Consider the following 19585-nt stretch of genomic DNA (forward strand, 5'->3'; position numbering starts at 1 on the left):
TATCGTAGTGCTGAGAAAAGCACACCTAGGAGGTGTGGTGTGTGTACTGGAGGGAGAACAGGAATGGGATCCCAGTGGAGCCAGCCCAGCTGCGTAGACCCTACCTTTGGGTGTCAGGTAGTAGGGTATGGGTCGTGATCATCTCTCTCTCTCTTTTTTTTTAAATGTTTATTTATTTTTGAGAGAAAGAGACAGAATGTGAGCACGGGAGGGGCAGAGAGAGGAGACACTCTGAAGTAGGCTCCAGGCTCAGAGCTGTGAGCACAGAGCCCAACGCAGGGCTCGAACTCACGAACTCTGAGATCGTGACCTGAGCCAAAGTTGGGATGCTTAACCCACTGAGCCACCCAGGCACCCCGGGTCATGATCATTTCAACCAGAGGCTGAGGCCTTAGTGCCTGGTGTATTGGTAGGAAAAATCTCCCTCAGCAGAAGCCGGAGCTCTTGCTTCCATGTGGTTTATTTGCTTGTTTTTCACATTGGCTCAGGGTCAAGGTCGGAAGGGCTTTCACAGGAAGCCTTAAAACCAAATTAGCATGGCCAGTTAAAGGCCATGTTGCCACCCAAGGAAAATGCCTATCACTGAGGCCTCGAGGTGGCTGGGGCAGAGCAGCATGACCCCAGAATTCTACCTCCCTGAAGAGGGAAAGGGCAGCGCTAAGGTGGTACATGACCCACTCTGGGCCTGCAGTTTCTGTAGGAATTCTGGAGGTTGGTAGAGGGTTCCCTGCCAAACTCAGGACAGGCCCTGGGGGCAAGGGGACAGGGAGGGTCACAGCTGGAAGACAGGAGGAACTGCCAGTGGCCACCGCTGAGCCGCGATGAGAGGGGCACAGAGGCCCAGGAGGCGCTCACACACCCTCGTGCTGCAGGGCCTCCAGGATGGCCCGGAGAATGGTGGCCGTGGCCACTGCCCCAGGGTCCGGCTGATCCAGCCGCGCAGAGCTGATGTAACTGGCTCTCCCGGCTCCCGCTTCCATAGTCTTGGTGGCCTCGGCTGCAGCCTCCGCACTCTGAGTGGGAACATGGGAGCAGGCTCAAAGACAAGCCACCAGGCCTCCTTCCTCCCATGGACCCTGCACCCCTCTGCCCCAGCCCTATCAACGCCCTGAGTACTGTCACCAGGGTGGAGAGGTCACCTCTCACATACGTCTGGCAGGGCAAGAATTACCATCTCCTGAGGGCTTGCTATGTCCTAGACACTGTGCTGGGGCTGCACATCTCTCTTAGCCTCACAGTACCCCTGAGATAGGTACTCCTCTCGCTGTTCAGAGGAGGAAACAGGTACAGGAAGGATATTAACTTGTTCAGGGTCACATAGAGATGGGAACCTAGTGGCTCCAAGCCTGTCTTCCTGGGTGGCTGGGTCCCAGCCTCACTCACCTGGACTGCTTTCGTCAAAACATGGAACAGATTGGCCCCTGGGCTCTTCCAGGCTTGGAGCTCCTGTCCTGCTGCCCACAGGGAATCCAGCTGGACAAGGTGAGGGAAAGGGGACTGAGGAGAGGCCCTGCCACAGAGGGGGGCCTTCAGGGCCTCTATACTCAAAAGAGGGAAGGGCTGGGCTGAATACACACCATAGTCCTGTCCCCTGGAGCAGCCTTCCCGTACCTGGCAGGGAAAGACAATGTGTGGGACTCCCTGCAGGGAGTCACTTTAGGAGTGGGGATCGGGCCTGGCTGGGAGTGGGTGACATCATCCACTGCCCCCAGCCCACCCTTGGTCTCAGGCCCGGGGCTCTGGCTCACTTCTGCATGGCCTCCAGGCCGGCATCCATGGCAGCAGACCAGGCTGGCAGGTCTGTCTTGACCTTGAGTGGCTGGGCCGCCGCAGTCAGGAACAGGCCATAGAGCTGGGAAGGACCAAAATGCTGAGCACACGGGGCTGGCCTGGGCCTTAGCCAACCGGGAGGATCCCTCTGTCAGCCCTCCGGTCCCAGGGGCTGCCGGCACTCACCGCCCCAGAGGAGCCTCCCATCTTCTCCAGCAGCAGGAAAGACAGTTTGGAGAGTAGCTGGGCAGGGCTGGCAGGGGGTGGACCCTCCTTCAGCCACCCTTGGATTGCTGCAGACAGAAAATCATCGAAGAATTCAGACTCTCCCATCTGCCTGGACCCCAACCAAGCACCCAGGCCTTGCTGCCAGGCTGAAGTAATGGCCACAGGAAGAGGCTGAGGAATCCAACCTCGGGAGATTCCCAAAGCTCCTTTTCTTTTTTTTTTTTCCTTAATGTTTGTTTATTTTTGAGACAGAGAGAGACAGAGCATGAACGGGGGAGGGTCAGAGAGAGGGAGACACAGAATCTGAAACAGGCTCCAGGCTCTGAGCTGTCAGCACAGAGCCCGACGCGGGGCTCGAACTCACGGACCGGGAGATCATGACCTGAGCCGAAGTCAGCGGCTTAACCGACTAAGCCACCCAGGCGCCCCCCCCAAAGCTCCTTTTCTACACCCTCTGGGCAGTCTGCAGAGCGGTGGGAAACCGGGACTGACAGGGACCTTGGCACCTGTCACCCAGAAGCTGAGGCATGCCCCGGACACCCTCGGCCTGGCGTTCCCTGCCTCAAGCCCCTGCTTCACTTCTCAGCCCTTTGCCCTGCGTCCTCCTTCCTGGATACTCCTCGTCGGCTGTTTGCCTCCTCCACCCGTGCCACGAGGGCAGGGAGTTTTATCTGCTTGGCTCACTATTGTATTCAGAGCCGCAGAGCAGTGCCAGGCCCGGGGTGGGCCTAATTCTTGATGGAATCCAGCCCATGGTGGCTGGATAATTAAGAGCCTTTCATTAGTCTGGGTAAGCTGAGAAACATAAGGACAATTATATGAGTTTTCCTTGAATCTGAAAGTTATTATTCACTATAAAAGATTACACGCTGGGGCACCGGGCTGGCTCAGTAGAACATGCGACCCTTGATCTTGGGGCTGTGAGTTCAAGCCCCATGTTGGGCCTAGAGCTTACGTATATACATACATATGTACGTACGTAATTTTATCAAAAAAATATTTTATTCTGCAATAACAACATTTCTACATTTATAGTGTTAGAAGAAACTTCTAAAAAAAATATTTTTTAATGTTTATTTTTGAGAGAGACAGAGACGGAACGCGAGTGGGTTAGGGGCAGAGAGAGGGAGACACAGAATCCGAAGCAGGCTCCAGGCTCCGAGCTGTCGGCACCAGAGCCCAACGCGGGGCTCGAACTCACGAGCTGTGAGATCATGACCTGAGCCAAAGTTGGACGCTCAACCGACTGAGCCACCCAGGTGCTCCTTAAAAAAATTTTTTAATGTTTATTTTTAAGAGAGAGAAAGAGCATGGCAGGGAAGGGCAGAGAGAGAAGGAGACACAGAATCTAAAGCAGGCTCCAGGTTCTGAGCTGTCAGCACAGAGCCCAACACGGGGCTTGAACTCACGAACTGCGAGATCATGACCTGAGCTGAAGTCAGATGCTCAACTGACTGAACCATCCAGGTGCCCCTAGAAGAACCTTTTCTTATGAAAACAGGTGAAAGGGATGCCAGGTCCTATGAATGACCTCAGGGAAAAATAAAAGCTGTCCATCCCATGTGAACACTCCCAGTGCTTTTGAAATTGTTCTGGTTCGGGGTGCCTGGGTGGCTCAGTCGGTTAAGCGTCCGACTTCAGCTCAGGTCACGATCTCACGATGTGTGAGTTTCAGCCCCACGTTGGCTCAGAGCCTGGAGCCTGTTTCAGATTCTGTGTCTCCCTCTCTCTGCCCCTCCCCCATTCATGCTCTGTCTCTCTCTGTCTCAAAAATAAATAAACGCCAAAAAAAATAAAAAAAAAAAAAATTGTTCTGGTTCGTGAAATGCCAAAATCTCAGAACCAATGTTCTACACCAGCTCCTCTCTTAACCCTAGAGGGACCCTGGCACCAACCTCTGGCAGCACGGCTATGGGTGGTGCCACAATCCCCGTCGCCGGCAGCTCGATCCAGGGCATTCAGATGTTCCTCCAGGCCCAGGAGGGTGGCGCACACCCGTTCCAGCACAAGCACCGTCTGCCTCGAGGCTAAGCCTGGAGAGGGAGGCCAGCGGGGAAGAGGATGAACTTGACCCGTGTGGGGAGGCATGGGTAGGAGATCCCTTGTCTACCCCACACCCTTCGGGGCTCAGGCCAAATCCCTGGGCCACTTCCCTAACAGCACAGCTCAGTACCTCCTGTGGCAGTGGAATCGGGGACCTCCAGAGGCTCGGCAGGGGCTGCCCGGCTCCGCTTCCGCCCGGTCACGGAGACCTTGGCCACGTTGGGCCAGGCTGATGCGGTGGTTTCGGCATCTAGGAACAGCAGGATGACTCTTGTAGACACAGGTCAGCCGGTCAGGGATTAAGTGGGACATGGACTCCCCACCTGTGCCTGGTTCCCTCCATCTCAACAAGCAAGTACTGAGTGCCTGCTGTGTACAAGGGAAGTGTGAAGGGTCCCTGGGGAGGATCCTACTACCAACGCCTCAAGTGAGAGCTGAAGGCTGGAGAAGCCACAAAGGGCCTCTCCACAGAGGTCATGGTCCCTGAGGGGGTGTCTCCAAGTCCCCATGGCTCCTCCTGGCCACAAGGAGGCCAGGCTTGGATGACCCCAGCTTCCAGGTCTCACCGATCAGTTTCAGGAGAGGCTCATCCACCAGCAGAAGGGTGAGAGAAATGCCAGGCATCTCCAGGGCGGACATGAAGGTGCCCACTAGGGCACGGGCGATCTTCACCCCGCGGCCCTCTGCAATACCAGAGTGTGGAGGTCCATGAGGGAAGGAGAGGAAGGTGGGCACTTGTCCTCAGAGCGTCAGAGAAAGAAACGGAGAGAAACAAGGACTTTGGAAGCTAGGGTCCTGAGGTTAGTAGGGAGAGGGCCAGATTCCCTCAGGGATGCCCCGAATTACCACATTCCCTAGAGGTGCCCCCTCTATAAGGAAGAGAGGTAATTACAAGTCTCCTTTACTGAGTTCTCAGCAGGTGCCAAGCCGTATGCTAAGTGCGTTATGTTTGTTTAATCTCGTGTGATTCTCGTAACGAACCTATAAAGCAGGTACTACTGTTGCCACTTCCTAGCTGACAAGGAGACAGGCTCAAGGCATCCAGTCATCAGCTGGCAGAGTGATGGCCTGACTTGGGCTCGTCTGCCTGTACGCCCCTGCTCTGGGCCATCTCAAGACCCCATCTTGGCTGCTTTTCTCATGTCTGGCTTCAAAGGGCTGCAGGGAAAGCAGCTCCAGGGGTCGGGGAGGTCCCCTTCCGATGCAGGGCTCACCCAGAGAGCGGACAGCCGCGTCGGCCATGATGCCCAGTTCCAGGAATGACAAGCCACCCAGGTTGTTGACCATCAGCACCACTGAGGAGCCTGTGGGCAGACATGACACCTAGGTGAGACTCTCCAGGCCCCCTGCCCAGAGTGGGAGGAAAGGCTGGGAGGCAGCGTGACAGCCCCTCACCAGACTGCACGGGCACATGGGACACGTTGGAGGAGTTCGTCATGTGGTCGAGCATGAGTGTCACGATCTCGTCGGCGGATGCCATCTGTCAGAAGGAAGAGTCAGGGGTGAGCTGCGTTGGGAGGCCTTGGTCTTACACCAGTCTGGGCCACGGAGTCCTCTCACCTTTATCCGGCGCACGCCAGCTTCCCCGTGGATCCCTGTGGATAGACTTGGTCACCGTGGACCCACTCGGGGCCTGCGGATTTGCTCCTCATGTTTTGCTCAAGGATTTACTAAGTACTCAGCACGAGGCTAGGCACCGTGTATGTGAGGAGTGTCGGGGGCAATGGACAGAATAATGAAAGCTACACAGTCTGCTCTCTGGGAGCTTATGGCTGGGTAGTGGAGACAGCTAGAACCTAACTACTTAACTTTTAACCAGTTAAGTAGCTTTAACTAGAGGCAATCACGGCGAGGCCACCTGAGGCCTCTGCCTATCACTTCGGAAGCGTGGGGGGAGGAAGAAGGGAGCTGGGTGGCCTCTGACCCCCTTTGAAAGAAGGGCTGATTTCTGGCAGAGGTAGAGGGGCCCAGAAGTGGTGTGAACAAAGACAAGGAGGTGGGTGGTGCACAGAGCCCCCATGGCCAGAGCCCTGGGCGTGGACGGTAAAGCAGGTAAAGAGACCAGGCAGGCCGGGCCAGAAGGGCCTCAAGTGCCCACATAAAAATAGTAAGACCCGGGTGCCCAGCTGGCTCTGTCGGAAGAGCATGCAAGTCTCGATCTTGGGGTTGTGAGTTCAAGCCCCATGTTGGGTGTAAAGATTACTTAAATAAACTTAAAAAAACCCCAACAACAAAGACTACTTTGGCGCCTGCTCCAGGTGAGCAGGGAGGAAAGCTCCCAGGGCATAAGACGTGGGCAAGACCCAGGCGCAGGCACAGCCAGGACAGGAGTGGCCCCAAACTCACCCAGGCCTAGCTCCACCTCGTCTGGTGAGAGCTCAAAGGTGGGTCTGGAGCCAGGGACGCTGCAGGAGGACAAGCTCACTCCCAGGGTTCCTGCGGGAACGAGGACAAGGCGTGAGAAAGATCCTGCTCTCAGCACCGGGCATCGGGCCAGGCAGCAGAGACACCTCGGGAGCCTTGCCCACGGCAGCCTCTTGGCTGACACAGGCCACCAGACTCTTCACCTCCGTGGTGGAAGAGAAACCCAGCTTGGGGACCCAAGCTACCCGTCCCCTGGAGCTCCCCCAGGAGACGTTCCCTCAGCCCCTGGGGAGTAGCCTGGAAAGCCCTCCTATGCAGCTACAGGGAACCTGCTCCTAGTCAGTCCCAAGGTCAGCCTCAACCTCCCACCGGCCCCTCCCAAATCCCTGGGCCGGCACTCACCCATGGCCTTGGCAACCACGCTCACCCGATTTGTGATTTCCTCCAGCCCTACACCTGCCTCAGCCAGGGCACCTGCCACCTGCACCCGCACAGAATGAAGGGAAGGGGTCACCGTACCACTTAGGGGTAGACGACCGGCTGGGGCTGAGTTTCTGGTTGGGAAGAGGGCATCTCAGTACCATCACCTCAACCCGGCCCACCACATTTAGGGCAGAAGAATGCACCCTCTTGCGTTCACAGTGCACTTGCCAGGAATCTTCAAGAACCCCAATGTGTTGGGAGCCAGAAGAGACTTTGCAAACAGAGAAATGGACCCAAAGAAGGGAGGTGACTGGTCCAGTGTCACACAGCTAGTCAGTGGACGCCTGGCCAAGGAACCCTGGTTGACTCTCAGAAGCCTGGGGGGCCTTCAGCAGGTGAACAAGCTGGTCAGATACACATTTTCAAAACCTCTGGGGCAGGGTGGGGAACATACTGGAGGGGTAGGCAGGAAGCTGGCAGGGAACCCAGGGAGGAGCAGCGACCACCACCCGGGCAGGAGCACATGGGCGCCTGAACCAAGGGTGGGACAGGAAGGGCAGGGCTCTGGGGCACGTGCGTCATAGGGGCATACGGGAGTCGGATCACTAGGACAGGGCAACTGGGTGGGTGTGGGGAAAGGAGAGGGAAAGGTCCGGGAGAATGCTTCTATTCTCTGCTTAGGTAGTTGAAGGGGCTTCCTGGATCAGGGCGCACTGGGGAAGGAGTGGCTTCTTGGGAGGTGGGCTGGGTGGAAAGAGCAGGCTGGGGGTGGGGGGTGCCGGCCAGCCAGTGTCCCGGGTGGGAAATCTCACCTTGTGTATGAGCACTGTGCCGCAGAGTCCCCGCCTGCCTGCCTTCTTCAGGACGGTGAAGGCGCTGTCATCCCCGATGACCACCATCTCCACGGGGATGCCCTCAGCCCGGGCCTGCTCCCGGGCCAGGCCGAAGTTGAGCCGATCCCCAGTGTAGTTCTTCACGATGAGGAGGGTCCCCACTGCAGAGGCAGCCGGCAGGGCCCCCTCAGTGCCTGGCCTCCCCCCGCAGCAGCCCCTCCTGCATGCCAGGCTTACCTGTGCCTGCCTGGGCCACTGCCCTGATGGCTGCCAGGATGCTGCCCACCGCCGGGGAGGTGAACACGGCTCCTGCAATGACCCCTGTCAGCATCCCCTTCCCTACGAAACCTGGAGACAGAGCGGGTGCTCGCTGGGGACCTGGGCCTGCAGTCCCCAGGGTTTCCCGTGCTCCTGGGCTTCACGGTTTGGCAAGGCCTACTGTGTGCTCAGTGCTGAAAGAACACCTGGGTCACCCTCCACAGACCTTTCCTCAGGGGCTGTCTCCTCGGAAGGCCTTCCCTGACCTCCCAACGGAGGCAAGTCCCTGCCTCATCCCCAGTGACTCCCTGTTCCTTTACCCTGCTCTCCTGTCTCTGCTACTTGACTTACACGCTCTGGAACACTCTTCTTTAAAAAGAAAAAAAAGTTTACTTATTTGGAGAGAGGGAGAGAGAACCAGCAGCAGAGAGGCAGTAGAGGGGGGTGGACAGAGGATCTGAAGCGGGTTTGTACTGACAGCACAGAGCCCAATGTAGGGTTCGAACCCACGAACGGTGAGATCACGACCTGAGCCGAAGTCGGATGCTTAACTGACCGAGCCACCCAGATGCCCCTGGAATGCTCTTTCACTGTGTGTTTACCTGGTTACCGCATCTCCAAAGGAGAACAGAAGCTCTGTGAGGGCAGGTACCTTATCTTTCTGACTCACTGGTGCATGCCTAGCGCCCAAAGCAGTGCCAGGCAACAACAGGTTCTCGTGAATGGTGCTCAGTGGATGGATGGCTTTGCCGAGGGAGACAGGAAAGGTACAGACGATACAAAGCCCGGTCCCTGCCCCCCAGGATTGCTCAATGAAAACTCCCATGTCTGGCACTGAACAGGAAACAACCTAGGACTGTCCACATTATATGCGAAAATGCAGGGTGGGAATTCAGAAAAAGTATACGGTACTAGGCTGGAAAAGTCAGGAAGGCTTCATGGAGGAGGGGAAGGGTCACGTGGGCCTGGAAGGCCAGGATTCACAGAATCACTGACTCGCAGAGCTGGAAGGGCCTCAGAGGTCATCTGGTCCAACGTTGTGCCTCAGAGACACAGAGACCGAGGCCCAGAGAAAGGCCACGACTGGCCCCGGATCTCAGCCTGAGGGACTGGGAGAGGAGGAACCGGGACCCGACCGGGGCTTTGTCCTCCACACCCAGGAGCCCCGAGGATCTCCCAGGAGCCCGTGCACTCTGCCCAGACTACTCACCGGCATGGGCAGGCTCATGGCCGGAGCCCCCACCCGACAGCAGTGCCACGCGGCCCTTGAGGCTGTCCAGGTCAGAACGGAGGGCCACGCGGTGGCCCTGCAAGAGATGCAGGTTGGGGTTGCAGGCCACCAGGCCAGCAAGGGCATCGTCGGCACAGCCTGCCACCGTGTTCACCAGCTTCTTGGATGTCTGCGAGAGAAGAGCAGGGAGGAGGCTCCAGGTGTGGTTGGCAGGGACACGCTGCTGCGGCTAGGACCCCTTAACCGTAGGGAGACCCCAAAGGCCCAGCAGTTCCTCGAACTGGGCATGCCTTTCTTAGGTGGCTGCTTCTGGGAGTTCTCTTAATTTGGGATCATTTATTCAGGGCAAAATTTATGAAGCGCTTTGGACTATGGGTGAAATTTGGCTGGGAGAATGGCTTCAGCAGAAATAAAAGAGGGGACCTAGAATCCTGAGTATTACCGAAAGCAGTAACATTAGGGCCCAACAGTCTTCTTCTAAGGAAGAGAAGCCCTAGGCCGAGGCTCCTGTGCCTGGAGGAGGCACCCTGTTCCCGCCGGGCCTCTGGTGCAGGACAAACATTTCCTGAGCCTCTTGGTGTGCCCGGTGCTAGGCACTGTGTGCAAAGAGTTAACAGAACGCTGGTCCTGCCCTTGATGGAAGTGCAGAGAGATCATTTCCACGTGCTGTGGGAAGTACAGCACGGGAGGAATGCACCGTGTCCTCGGTGGATCCCGAGAATCTTTGTGAGGACAGGTAGGAGGTAGGAAGGGAAAGGGCACGAGAGGCCCGGGGTAGGGAAAAAGGATAAGGATATTCCAGGTCGCGGTGGGGGAGAGTCCACGCCAGGGTCTGGAGGTGTGAAAGCATATGGTGGCCGGGCCAGGAAGCAAGTTAGAATGACCTGAGCAACCAGTGACCGTCAGGAAGAGGTGGGCAGGTCCTCACAAGTAGAAGGTGGGACCTGGCCATGGGACACCTCACTTGGGAGGGCGTGGGGCAGCTTGCCTGAGGGGAGAGCCGAGCTGACACAGGGGGCAGGCAGAGGCGGCCAGCGCGGGGACTGGAGTAGAAGAGAATTTGGGTTCTGCAGTCACGAGCGCTTGGGCTCAAAGCCCACGTCTGCCTCTCATCGGCTGTGAAGGCTCAGGGAAGACACCTCACCGTTCTGACCTCTGTCTTCCTTGGCAAATTGGGGACTTAATAAACTAGAGTGTATACCTGCTGTAGGGTCAGAACTGAATAAAAGGCAGCTACTCCCTTTTTCTACCTCGCTAGCTGAACAAGGCTTGCAGACTAGGGTGCGGGTTCTGCCTTTGTCCCAAAGAGAGACTAGAGCCTAATACGGACCCAGAGGGCAGGATCCCAGCGCCGCCTGGTGGCCCAGGGCGGCTTTGAGCCAGGTCCTGTCAAGGTGCATCTCCCTGAGGCTCCTTCCCTAAACCTACGGGTATCCGGTTCCTTTGTGCAAACTCTGGCAGGGGCCAAAGCCGAGCCACCTGCTCTGGGATTAGGAGAGCAGCCCAGGTCAGCAGGAAGAGAGCAGAATAATAAGACTGGCTCTGTTCCCAAGTAGTGACTGAGAGCGAGGTCTGGGTCTAAGTGCTTCTGGGCATGCTTCATTTAGTATTCTCAACCACACTATGCAGGAAAGATTAGCCTGGAAGAGGAAACCGAGGCATAGTTTAGTGACTTTGCCCAGGGTCACACAGCCAGTGAGTGTCCAGGTCTGCTTGGCTCCAAAGATAGTCCCATTTTAGCCTTATCATGCTGCTTTCCCGAGGGGCTGAAGGGAGGCGGAGAGTGACAGAAGTCTTGCCCTAGTAAGGGCATGGGCTTGTGGCTCGCAGAGCCCTCTGGGGACTGGAATACGCAAAGAAATTCTGAGTTGGTCTCAACTTCAAGCCCAGCCTCCAGAGCCACCAGCCTCCAAGAATGTGTCCCCCTGCCATTCCTGACAGTCAGTCTTGCCTGGGATTTGCAACCAGAGGCAGAAGTGGGGGCTTGGGCAACCGTGCCAACCCTGGTTCCCAGTGGCCCGAGGGGTTAGAAAAGTAAAAGTAAAGGAAGTTGATTAGGCACTGAGTGAGGACTCCCAGATTCGGGTCTGATTAACACCTCACGGCCACTTGGAGGTGGGCCCTAATATGCCTCGCACGGCAGGTGAGGAAAACAAAAAACAGCCTCAGAGAGATCAAGTCTTTTATAAGAAGGTCACACAGCTGGTTGGTGACAGGCTGAAATGTGAACGCACGTCTCTCCAAGGCCTGCTTTGGTTCAGATCTAGTTCTAGAGTGGACCTGGAGTAAGGCCCAGGGGCATGCTGGGCCACCCACAGTGTACCAGAGGTGTACCACCCACAGGGTGTAAGGAACACCTCTGGGACCAGCCCACACTTGCCTCAGGTTCAGGAACAGGCACCAGATCCTTCGTGACTCCTCCTGTGACTGCTACAGTGTCTATTACAGAACAGGCACCTGGGAATGTTTTAATCTAAATGTATGACCGAGACCAGGGGCAGATGGGCCTTGGAGGGACTGAGAGGCTGCAGCCCCGGGCCCGGCTGGGACCAGCTGGGAAATGGAGGGAAGCAGAGATCCGGCCCTGAGAGGGAGGATGACCCCCTCTCCTCTCATAACCTCTGTGAACCTCAGGAGGCAGCAGCGTCTTTTTGTCAGGGTGTAAGGAACTCCAGCATGCCTAGGGCTGGCACCCCCACTGCTCTAAGGCCACGGTATCCTTCCTCTGCCCTGGCCCTCATGGGACTCACCATGGTGGGGAGGCTCTGAAGCAAGCTGAGTTCACGCCTTCACGTTGAGCTGCCAGAGGCTGGGCGATCCCGTGGGTACTACCTGGGTCTAAGCACAGCAAAGGTCGTAGGAGCACCTGTAGGAGAGGATAACAGTATGAGCCGCTGGAGGCACTGGCAGCCTACTGGCACCCTGCTGGCACAATCACGCACCCAGGGCCCTAGTAATGAGGGAGCTGCCCCAGACTTTGATCCAAGTCCAAACTCTAGTACGTGGGCTGCGAATGGAGAAGAGCATGGGGCTGACCAAGGTTCACACCTGCACTTGGCTGCCAGAAGACAGACTGATCCATGCTGGGCACAGGGCTGCTTTTATGCCCAAGAACAGCACCCACCTCATCACCAAGGGGCGTTTACCCACGGAGTAACTTCAACTCCTATATGGGCATCGCATGCAGTGAATTCATTTATAAAGATCTTCATGCAGTTGGTCTTGGCACCACACCAGGAAGGGAGCAGCTGAGTCTGTGACCCCATTTTACTTCTGGGAAAGAGGCAGAGAGCTCTAATGACTTGTCCAAGGTCATACTGGTAAGAGTCAGGACTCAAACTCAGGCCTAGTTTTTCTACAAAGCCTGTGTTGTTTTTACTGGCTATTCAGTGCTTCCTAAGTCAGGCAGAGTCCTTGTTTACGTAGGTAAACAGCAATGACATTTTAGCTTCTCTCAGTGCAGCCTTGTTCAGAGGTATCTTGGGGTCATCCAAGGTCTCGTGCTCACTCTGCATCGGCAATAGAAAGAATCTGCACCCAGGGTCCCCACCTAGCTCTGCCTGACTTACTGGGGAGATCTCAGGTAAACCAATTCCCCTGAGCCTCAGCTTCCTCATCTGTAAAATGGGGGTTGCCTTCTCTGTGGCATGCTGTAGGTGCTCCAAGGCACGTGGTCCTCCTCCTACTCCTTCCTTGCAAAGCCTCTCTGAGGTGGAGTGGCCTGGAAATTGCAGGACTGACTGCTTTCCTGGGCCATTAAGGGTCTCACCAGGGGAAATTCTGGTTTTGTGTTTGAGGTCAGAATTTCTACAGCAACGGGGGCACTAATAATGAGGGCAAGTGGCCTAGCGGGCCCTCCCATATCTGAAAAATAAAACACAGCTTAAAAGAGGAAAAGTGAGGCTCCTGGTGTCCTCGGGGTAAGGCAGAGTGATCGATCATCCTAGGGCCAGGTGAGGGTACCGGCTGAGTTTGGAGGAACTGGGGGTGCTAAGGAGAGAGAGGTCCGGACCTTGGTTCCAGTCTGGGAGGTGCACAAATCGCTGCCCCCTCCCTGACCCTCTTAGACCTCTGCAGTACTTCCGGTTCCAAAAGGGAGATCAGCCCCGAGAACTCTCCGAGCAATGGAAGAGAGAGAGGACGGGGGTCTTCGGTTGGGCGAAAGACGCGGACGGGGGCTGAGGGCAGCGGGTCGGTTCCGAGGGCGGAGGAAGGGGCCCCCACCCGCTCACGCCCGCAACAGCCACCTCCAAAACCGCAGCCGCTTCCTAAGGACCCAGACAGCTCGCCCTCATCCGGGTACTCCGGACTCGGGCGGTAAGAGACGGGGCGGGGCCTCTAGGGGCGGGGCCTCTTTTGGTTGGCCGCCTAGGGCGCCGTGAGTCCTCCAAGAGGCCAGGTGAGGCCGTCCCGTGATGCCCTGCGCCCCGGCCGCTCTGGCCTGCAACGTGTCTCTGGGGCGGAGGCAGCGGCATTGGAGTTCGCCGCGCGCGGGTGGGGGCCCCGTCTCTTCGCCTGTGTCCATTTCTGTATCGTTGCGCTCGAGTGCCGACGGGCCGCCCCAGACCTCGACATGTCGTACAACTACGTGGTAACGGCACAGAAGCCCACCGCCGTGAACGGCTGCGTGACCGGTGAGGCTGCCGGGGCAGGGGACCCCGCGAGGGAGGGAGCTGGGGGGGCACCGAGGCCTAGGGAGGCCCGCGGCCCCTGGGGCGGCCGGGCGGGACCGAGTCCCGGGAATGGAAGGTGCTGGCGGCCGACGGAGCTCCGCCAGCCCACGGCTTTAAAGAAGGTGTCCTTAAAAGAAGCACGCGCCTTTTGGGGAGTAAAAGCTGCGCTTGGGGGTCCCCTTTTCGTCCTGGGAGGTCACTTGGCCTCGGGGACAGGGACGGGCCCCACCGGGACAGAGAGCGAAGTGTGAGTGGATTGTACGGTGTTGCCGGGGGGGGGGGGGGGGGGGTGGGCGAGATTGGCCTCGTGTGGTCAGGGGAAGGGGCGGAGGCGATGGCGACTTTCTTAGGGTCAGAATTTTCCAGTGGGAGAGCCTGGAAGGTGCAGGAGGTGGAGGGATGTGAGGAATGTACGCTCTCACCCGAAGGAGAGGAGTCTTCTCTGCCTGGGGCTGTTGTTTACTCGAGGGAGCTGCTAGAGCCGAGGGTTTGGATGGCCCGGCCCTGTGTGGGGTTTGCCTTGTTGACTAGACAAGGATCACAAAGGACACAGATGTCCAGAACCCCGGGAGTAATCGTCTTGAACCACGTTCACAGCAGAATATGAAGGCCTCAAAGTTGTATGTTTGTGTACATCCTAATCACGATTCCAAAACAAAACTCTTGTTGTTTGGAGAGTTGGAAGCTGTGAGGGAGTGTGGACGGGGGGTTATTTGGTCGACTGCTGGGAAAGAAAGAGGTGTGGACAAAACAGTGTCTTGATATAAAGCTCTGAGAATTTGCATTCCATCTGGTCTGTTTGGTCAAGATTTTGTGAGAATGTAGGTAAGGACTGAATGCAGGTGAACGCTTTCTCCAGCATCCCTTACTGAGAAGATGAGTCTGCCACTGCAGTAAGAAAAGTAAAATTTGAGGGCACAGAGCCATCTGAAAGGTTTTCACAGTCATTGTCAGTTGAAGGACATGCTGCTCTTAGGCCCAGGCCAGTTTTCTTAGTCTGATTAGGGAAGTAGCTCTCTTGAATGTATGAAGTGAGACTCCCTGAGGTGCTGGATTTGGCAAGAAGGAAGTGAATGGAGGGAGCCAGAGAACTCTGAAATAAATGTGAATTCTGGGGGTACTTAAGGACAAGTGATAGGATTATTTAGATACTGCTCTGGCGTCAAAAGTTAGAGGATCTGTTCCTTTCAGGACACTTTACATCAGCCGAAGACCTGAACCTGTTGATTGCCAAAAACACGAGATTAGAGATCTATGTGGTCACTGCTGAGGGGCTTCGGCCCGTCAAAGAGGTGGGCATGTATGGGAAGATTGCTGTCATGGAGCTTTTCAGGCCCAAGGTAAGTGCTCTGGGTTGGGCCCAGCAACAAGAACTGTTGTGTGGATGGTTTCACTATGGCTTGGGATGGGTGGAATGGGGTTTAGGAGAGAAGTCTCTCTCTCTCTCTCTTTCTCTCTCTCTCTCTCTCTCTCTTTTTTTTTGGATGGCACGTTTCAATTTATATTATTGAACAAGCTTCCTAGATATAGAACAGGGTCACTAGGAAAAAAGTCAGGTTGACTTCTCTAGAAGGGGAGACTACAGTGGTTTGAAATGTGGGTCACCATACTGATTCAGAGAGTAGGCTCTTGATGAGGGCCATCCTGGTTTTATTCCTTATTGATTCTAACTTTGGATGTCACCTAACCTTTCAGAGCCTCAGAGCCTTATTGGCTTGTGTGCAGAGTGGGGATAACGACATGAAATCTCCTGGATTACTGTGAAGAGGAAATGTTATAATAATAGGAGCTATTACATGGCAAGCATTTACTGTTACACTAACAATTATCATAGTATTATCCTCATCATTGTAACTCAAATGCTTTCATCTGTGTTGCTTCATTGTATCCTGACTCTGACAAGAAAGCAGTGGGTTCAAAATTTCAACTGTAATCCTTGGAACAAAATATTCAGTCTTTTGGGGTCTCTGTTAATAAGTAAGTAAGACTTTGTAGATCCATTTTAGCTCTCATCGTTATTCACATGTTTTTCCCTCTTCGAATAGTTGGGAGAGGATTAGAGGAGGCATTGCATTCATCTTGGAGAATTTGAATGGAATGAGAGATTAGCTTGAGATGGAAATAGACAAGACATTACTGTGGGTAGGGCAGAGACAAGTACAGTCATCAAAGTGAAGCCCAGATGTTTACCTGCTTTAGTTCTGGCCTGTTGCACACACCCTTAGGGTGTGTGTACCTGATGTGTGTTACCTATTCACTGGGATTTTTCTCTTCAGGGAGAAAAGAAAGTTCTTCTAGAACTTAGCATGCTTGAAGACAGAGGCTTAAAGGCTGGACAGCTATTTTTGTTTTAACAGGAACCTCTTTTAGGGGCGCCTGGGTGGCTCAGTCGGTTAAGTGGCCGACTTTGGCTCAGGTTATGATCTTGTGGTTCATGAGTTTGAGCCCCACGTTTGGGCTCTGTGCTGACAGCTGAGAGCCTGGAGTCTGCTTCAGATTCTGCGTCTCCGTCTCTCTCTGCCCCTTTCCTGCTCATGCTCACTCTCGCACACTCTCTCGCTTGCTCTCTCTCTCTCTCTCTCTGTCAGAAATAAACTAAAAAAAATTAAAAATAAATTTTTTTTTAAAGAACCTCTTTTAATGGTATCATGTTGGTTTCCAGGGGGAGAGCAAGGACCTCCTGTTTATCCTGACAGCTAAGTACAATGCCTGCATCCTGGAGTACAAGCAGAGCGGCGAGAGCATTGATATCATAACACGAGCCCATGGCAATGTCCAGGTGAGGTGGCTGCTTTAGGCTGATGAGAGTTTTTTGGGTAGAGCTGTCATGATTTGATGGAGAAAATTGAGCTGCTGGGGGCAGCTCTCACTGTGATCAGAGAAACAAAGAGAACGTCCTAAGGGTTTGAGCTTTTATGAAGAAAGGAAGAGTCCAAGGGACAGGGTACTAATTCATTGAGATTCAGTGTTCTGCGAAAAGGCACGCACTGACGTGGGCTCGCTGGCATGGCCAGTAGACGCCGCTGGTTTTACTGCTACCCCTAAAGTCACCTTGGGGAGGAGGTGCCTGGTATCCTCTGTTACCCTGAGTGTTGAGGTTCTTCCCTAACCTCAGTTTTTTTAATTTTATTTTTTTGAGAGAGAGACAGAGCGCGAGCAGGGGAGGGGCAGAGAGAGAGGGAGACGCAGGATCTGAAGCAGGCTCCAGGCTCTGAGCTGTCAGCACAGAGCCCGACACGGGGCTCGAACCCACGAACTGTGAGATCGTGACCTGAGCTGAAGTCAGAGGCTTAACCGACTCAGCCACCCAGGCGCCCCTCCTAACCCCAGTTTTACTTCTTAGGACCGTATTGGCCGCCCCTCAGAGACTGGCATCATTGGCATTATTGACCCCGAGTGCCGCATGATCGGCCTGCGACTCTATGATGGCCTTTTCAAGGTTATTCCGCTAGACCGGGACAATAAAGAGCTCAAGGCCTTTAACATTCGCCTCGAGGAGTTGCATGTCATCGACGTCAAGTTCTTATATGGTTGCCAAGCACCTACCATCTGCTTTGTCTACCAGGTACTGGAGCTGGAGGAGAGAGGGGGAAGCGGTGTGGTTTTGCACAGTGGGAGTCGCTTTCCGCTAATTGGAATGTCTGGATTTGGCAGTAGGGCAGGCAGAGAGTTGAACGTATTTGTCCTTAAATGTTTTGAATGGTATGATTAATATGGGTCAGAATTTGATTGCGTCTTGAGCGCAGCAGTACTTAATGAGGCAGGAAGCTCTCTGGGGCTGGTAGCAGGTTTTAATCCTGAGATTACATTCTTGTGGACCTTGGAGATTTTATAGGGTGACCCAGTTTATACTTTGTCTGAGTCTCTTACCGGCATGCTAGGGGATTATTAAAACTTAGCTGTAGAGCAGTGATCTAGAAATTGCCCCTATAAGCAAAAGAAAAATCATCTTGGCGATGTCTTATCTACGTCTTCTAAGAAGAGGTTTGCATTTTGTCCAGCCCTCACTTTCTGGTGACTTGTTGGCTGTTGACTTCTATTTTGGTCTGTGCCTCAAACTTTAGCCGCGCTGATCCTGGGCAGCTGTTCTCTGAGCCAGATTTGTTAAGTGGGGGCGGGGTGGCAGAACACCAGGCTCACTTGCCTGTATCTTAGAAAAATCTCCGCCTTTTAACAAAGAGCCAGATAGCATGAGGTCATTTCGCTTGCATGTGGTTGAATCAATGGTGGAGGGAAACCTAGTCTGAGTCCTGAGAGAGACACGTGGGCACGTTCGATAGCTGTGTTAAGCTTCGGAAACACTGATTGTTTTTGCGTATTCTTTAGTGTCCCCCTAAGTGCTAGAGTTCAGAGGCTGGTCGGAATGAAGTTCAGTTGAATGAGGTTGAAACGACTTTAGGAGATTTTGTTTGATCTTGCTCACAGTTCACTACTGAAGCTGAAATAAAAACTTAAGAATTTCTCTCTCGTGTACAGTTTTGTAAATTACCAGGTCATTAAAACATTGATGTTGGTTATTCAAGGCTGATTCTGTCTGTTCCTAGCCTCAGGGCTGCCAGTTGTGAAAGATCTTCGTTTCTGTATGTGTCTCAGGGGTCCAAATGCAAACCCCAGCTTGAACTTTTCATGAAGTTCAGTCTTACCCCTGTCATTGACGGGAAGAGCTTTCCTCAACTAAAAACCACTATCTCCTGTTTTGTGCCAAAAATTCAACTTGGGAAACATTTAGGGACTTGCCCGTTGAAAGGTAGTCATTCTAAGTGTGTCAGGAGCTATTAGCAGCGATTAAGATGTGGCCCCTGCCCCGAAACACATTGTGGAATTCTTTCCATAACTTCTTAGACTTCCATCTGGCCTTTGTTGATGCCATCTCCCACTGGCCGATTGTAGCCTCCCTGTCCCTGCTCTTCTAGTCTCAAAGGTGACTTTGATGGCCCTAGGACTGATGTGAGTCAGGATTCAGGAGAAGCAGGGGAAGGTGTTGACAAAGGCAGGACTGGAGGTCTTAGCTAAAACCTCCTTGTAGAGTAGTGTTGTGTTCTGTTCTCACTCCCATCACCCCTGCAGAATGTGCTTAAGAATTGTATCTTTTTTTTTTTTTTTTAAGTGATCTCTATACCCAGTTTGGGGCTCGAACTCACGACCCCGATGTCAAGAATTGCATGCTCCACGGACCGAGCCAGCCAGGCGCCCCTCAGATAAAGTTTTTAATCTCTTAGACGTATTTAGCTTCTCAATATAGTAAGTTCCTTGAGACCAAGGACTCTAGGACATAACGTATGTCTTAGACACACCCGTGAATATACACGTGTATGTTGTATTTCTTACGGTGATCGGTATAGCGTGCCACATTGATTTTTCTAATTCTGAAGCCTGTCTTGGTTGGTTGAGTTGTTAGAAACAGGTCTGGGTCTCAGCCTACCCAGTCACAGGCTTAGTTGGTGGCTGTCAGCATATGGATGGGTCAGGGTAGTAAGGCCAACGTGATAGGATGGTCAGATGCTGGGTGGGTATGGCCTGTCCCTTTCAGGACTCCAGTCCAGGGTTCACCCTTCGTTGGGGCTAACCACTCCACCTTTCCCCTACCTAGGACCCTCAGGGGCGGCATGTGAAAACCTATGAGGTGTCTCTCCGAGAGAAGGAGTTCAATAAGGGCCCTTGGAAACAGGAAAACGTAGAAGCTGAGGCTTCCATGGTGATTGCAGGTTGGTTGGGGTTTTGGAAATGTGCCCCCTGCCCCCCCGGGTCTGGGTCTGTTCCCT

General features: G+C 54.3%; 2 protein-coding genes across 5 annotated transcripts in view; one reads left to right on the forward strand and one right to left on the reverse strand.

The window, feature by feature from the left end:
• Positions 1-442: 442 nt before the first annotated feature.
• TKFC (triokinase and FMN cyclase) lies at positions 443-13502 on the reverse strand. 4 transcript variants are annotated; one of them, XM_025915453.2, is made up of 18 exons: positions 13398-13501; positions 11901-12016; positions 9130-9319; positions 7899-8009; positions 7641-7822; positions 6808-6886; positions 6388-6477; positions 5602-5636; positions 5437-5521; positions 5256-5345; positions 4608-4724; positions 4172-4291; positions 3894-4031; positions 1957-2063; positions 1749-1852; positions 1578-1611; positions 1384-1473; positions 443-1013 (listed from the first exon to the last, which is right to left on the reverse strand). In XM_025915453.2, exons 2-18 carry the CDS (start codon positions 11901-11903, stop codon positions 852-854), a joined length of 1737 nt encoding a protein of 578 aa, XP_025771238.2. In that variant the 5' UTR covers positions 11904-12016; positions 13398-13501; the 3' UTR covers positions 443-851. The 4 variants fall into 4 exon arrangements, with proteins under 4 accessions (XP_025771238.2, XP_086533364.1, XP_086533363.1 ...); XM_086677238.1 differs by having other exon boundaries at positions 13375-13446; XM_086677237.1 differs by lacking the exon at positions 13398-13501 and adding an exon at positions 13163-13368.
• A 67-nt stretch (positions 13503-13569) lies between these two features.
• DDB1 (damage specific DNA binding protein 1) overlaps positions 13570-19585 on the forward strand; it is a 31389-nt gene continuing 25373 nt past the window's right edge. Inside the window, exons 1-5 of the mRNA XM_025915478.2 lie at positions 13570-13784; positions 15015-15163; positions 16486-16602; positions 17167-17388; positions 19414-19528. Of these exons, the coding sequence (XP_025771263.1) occupies positions 13724-13784; positions 15015-15163; positions 16486-16602; positions 17167-17388; positions 19414-19528 (664 nt within the window). The 5' untranslated portion in view covers positions 13570-13723. The remainder of the gene's footprint in view (positions 13785-15014; positions 15164-16485; positions 16603-17166; positions 17389-19413; positions 19529-19585) is intronic.

The sequence above is a fragment of the Puma concolor genome, chromosome D1, assembly GCF_028749965.1.
Source record: "Puma concolor isolate L17-30 chromosome D1, mPumCon1.1.hap2, whole genome shotgun sequence".
NCBI classification, from domain to species: Eukaryota; Metazoa; Chordata; class Mammalia; order Carnivora; family Felidae; genus Puma; species Puma concolor.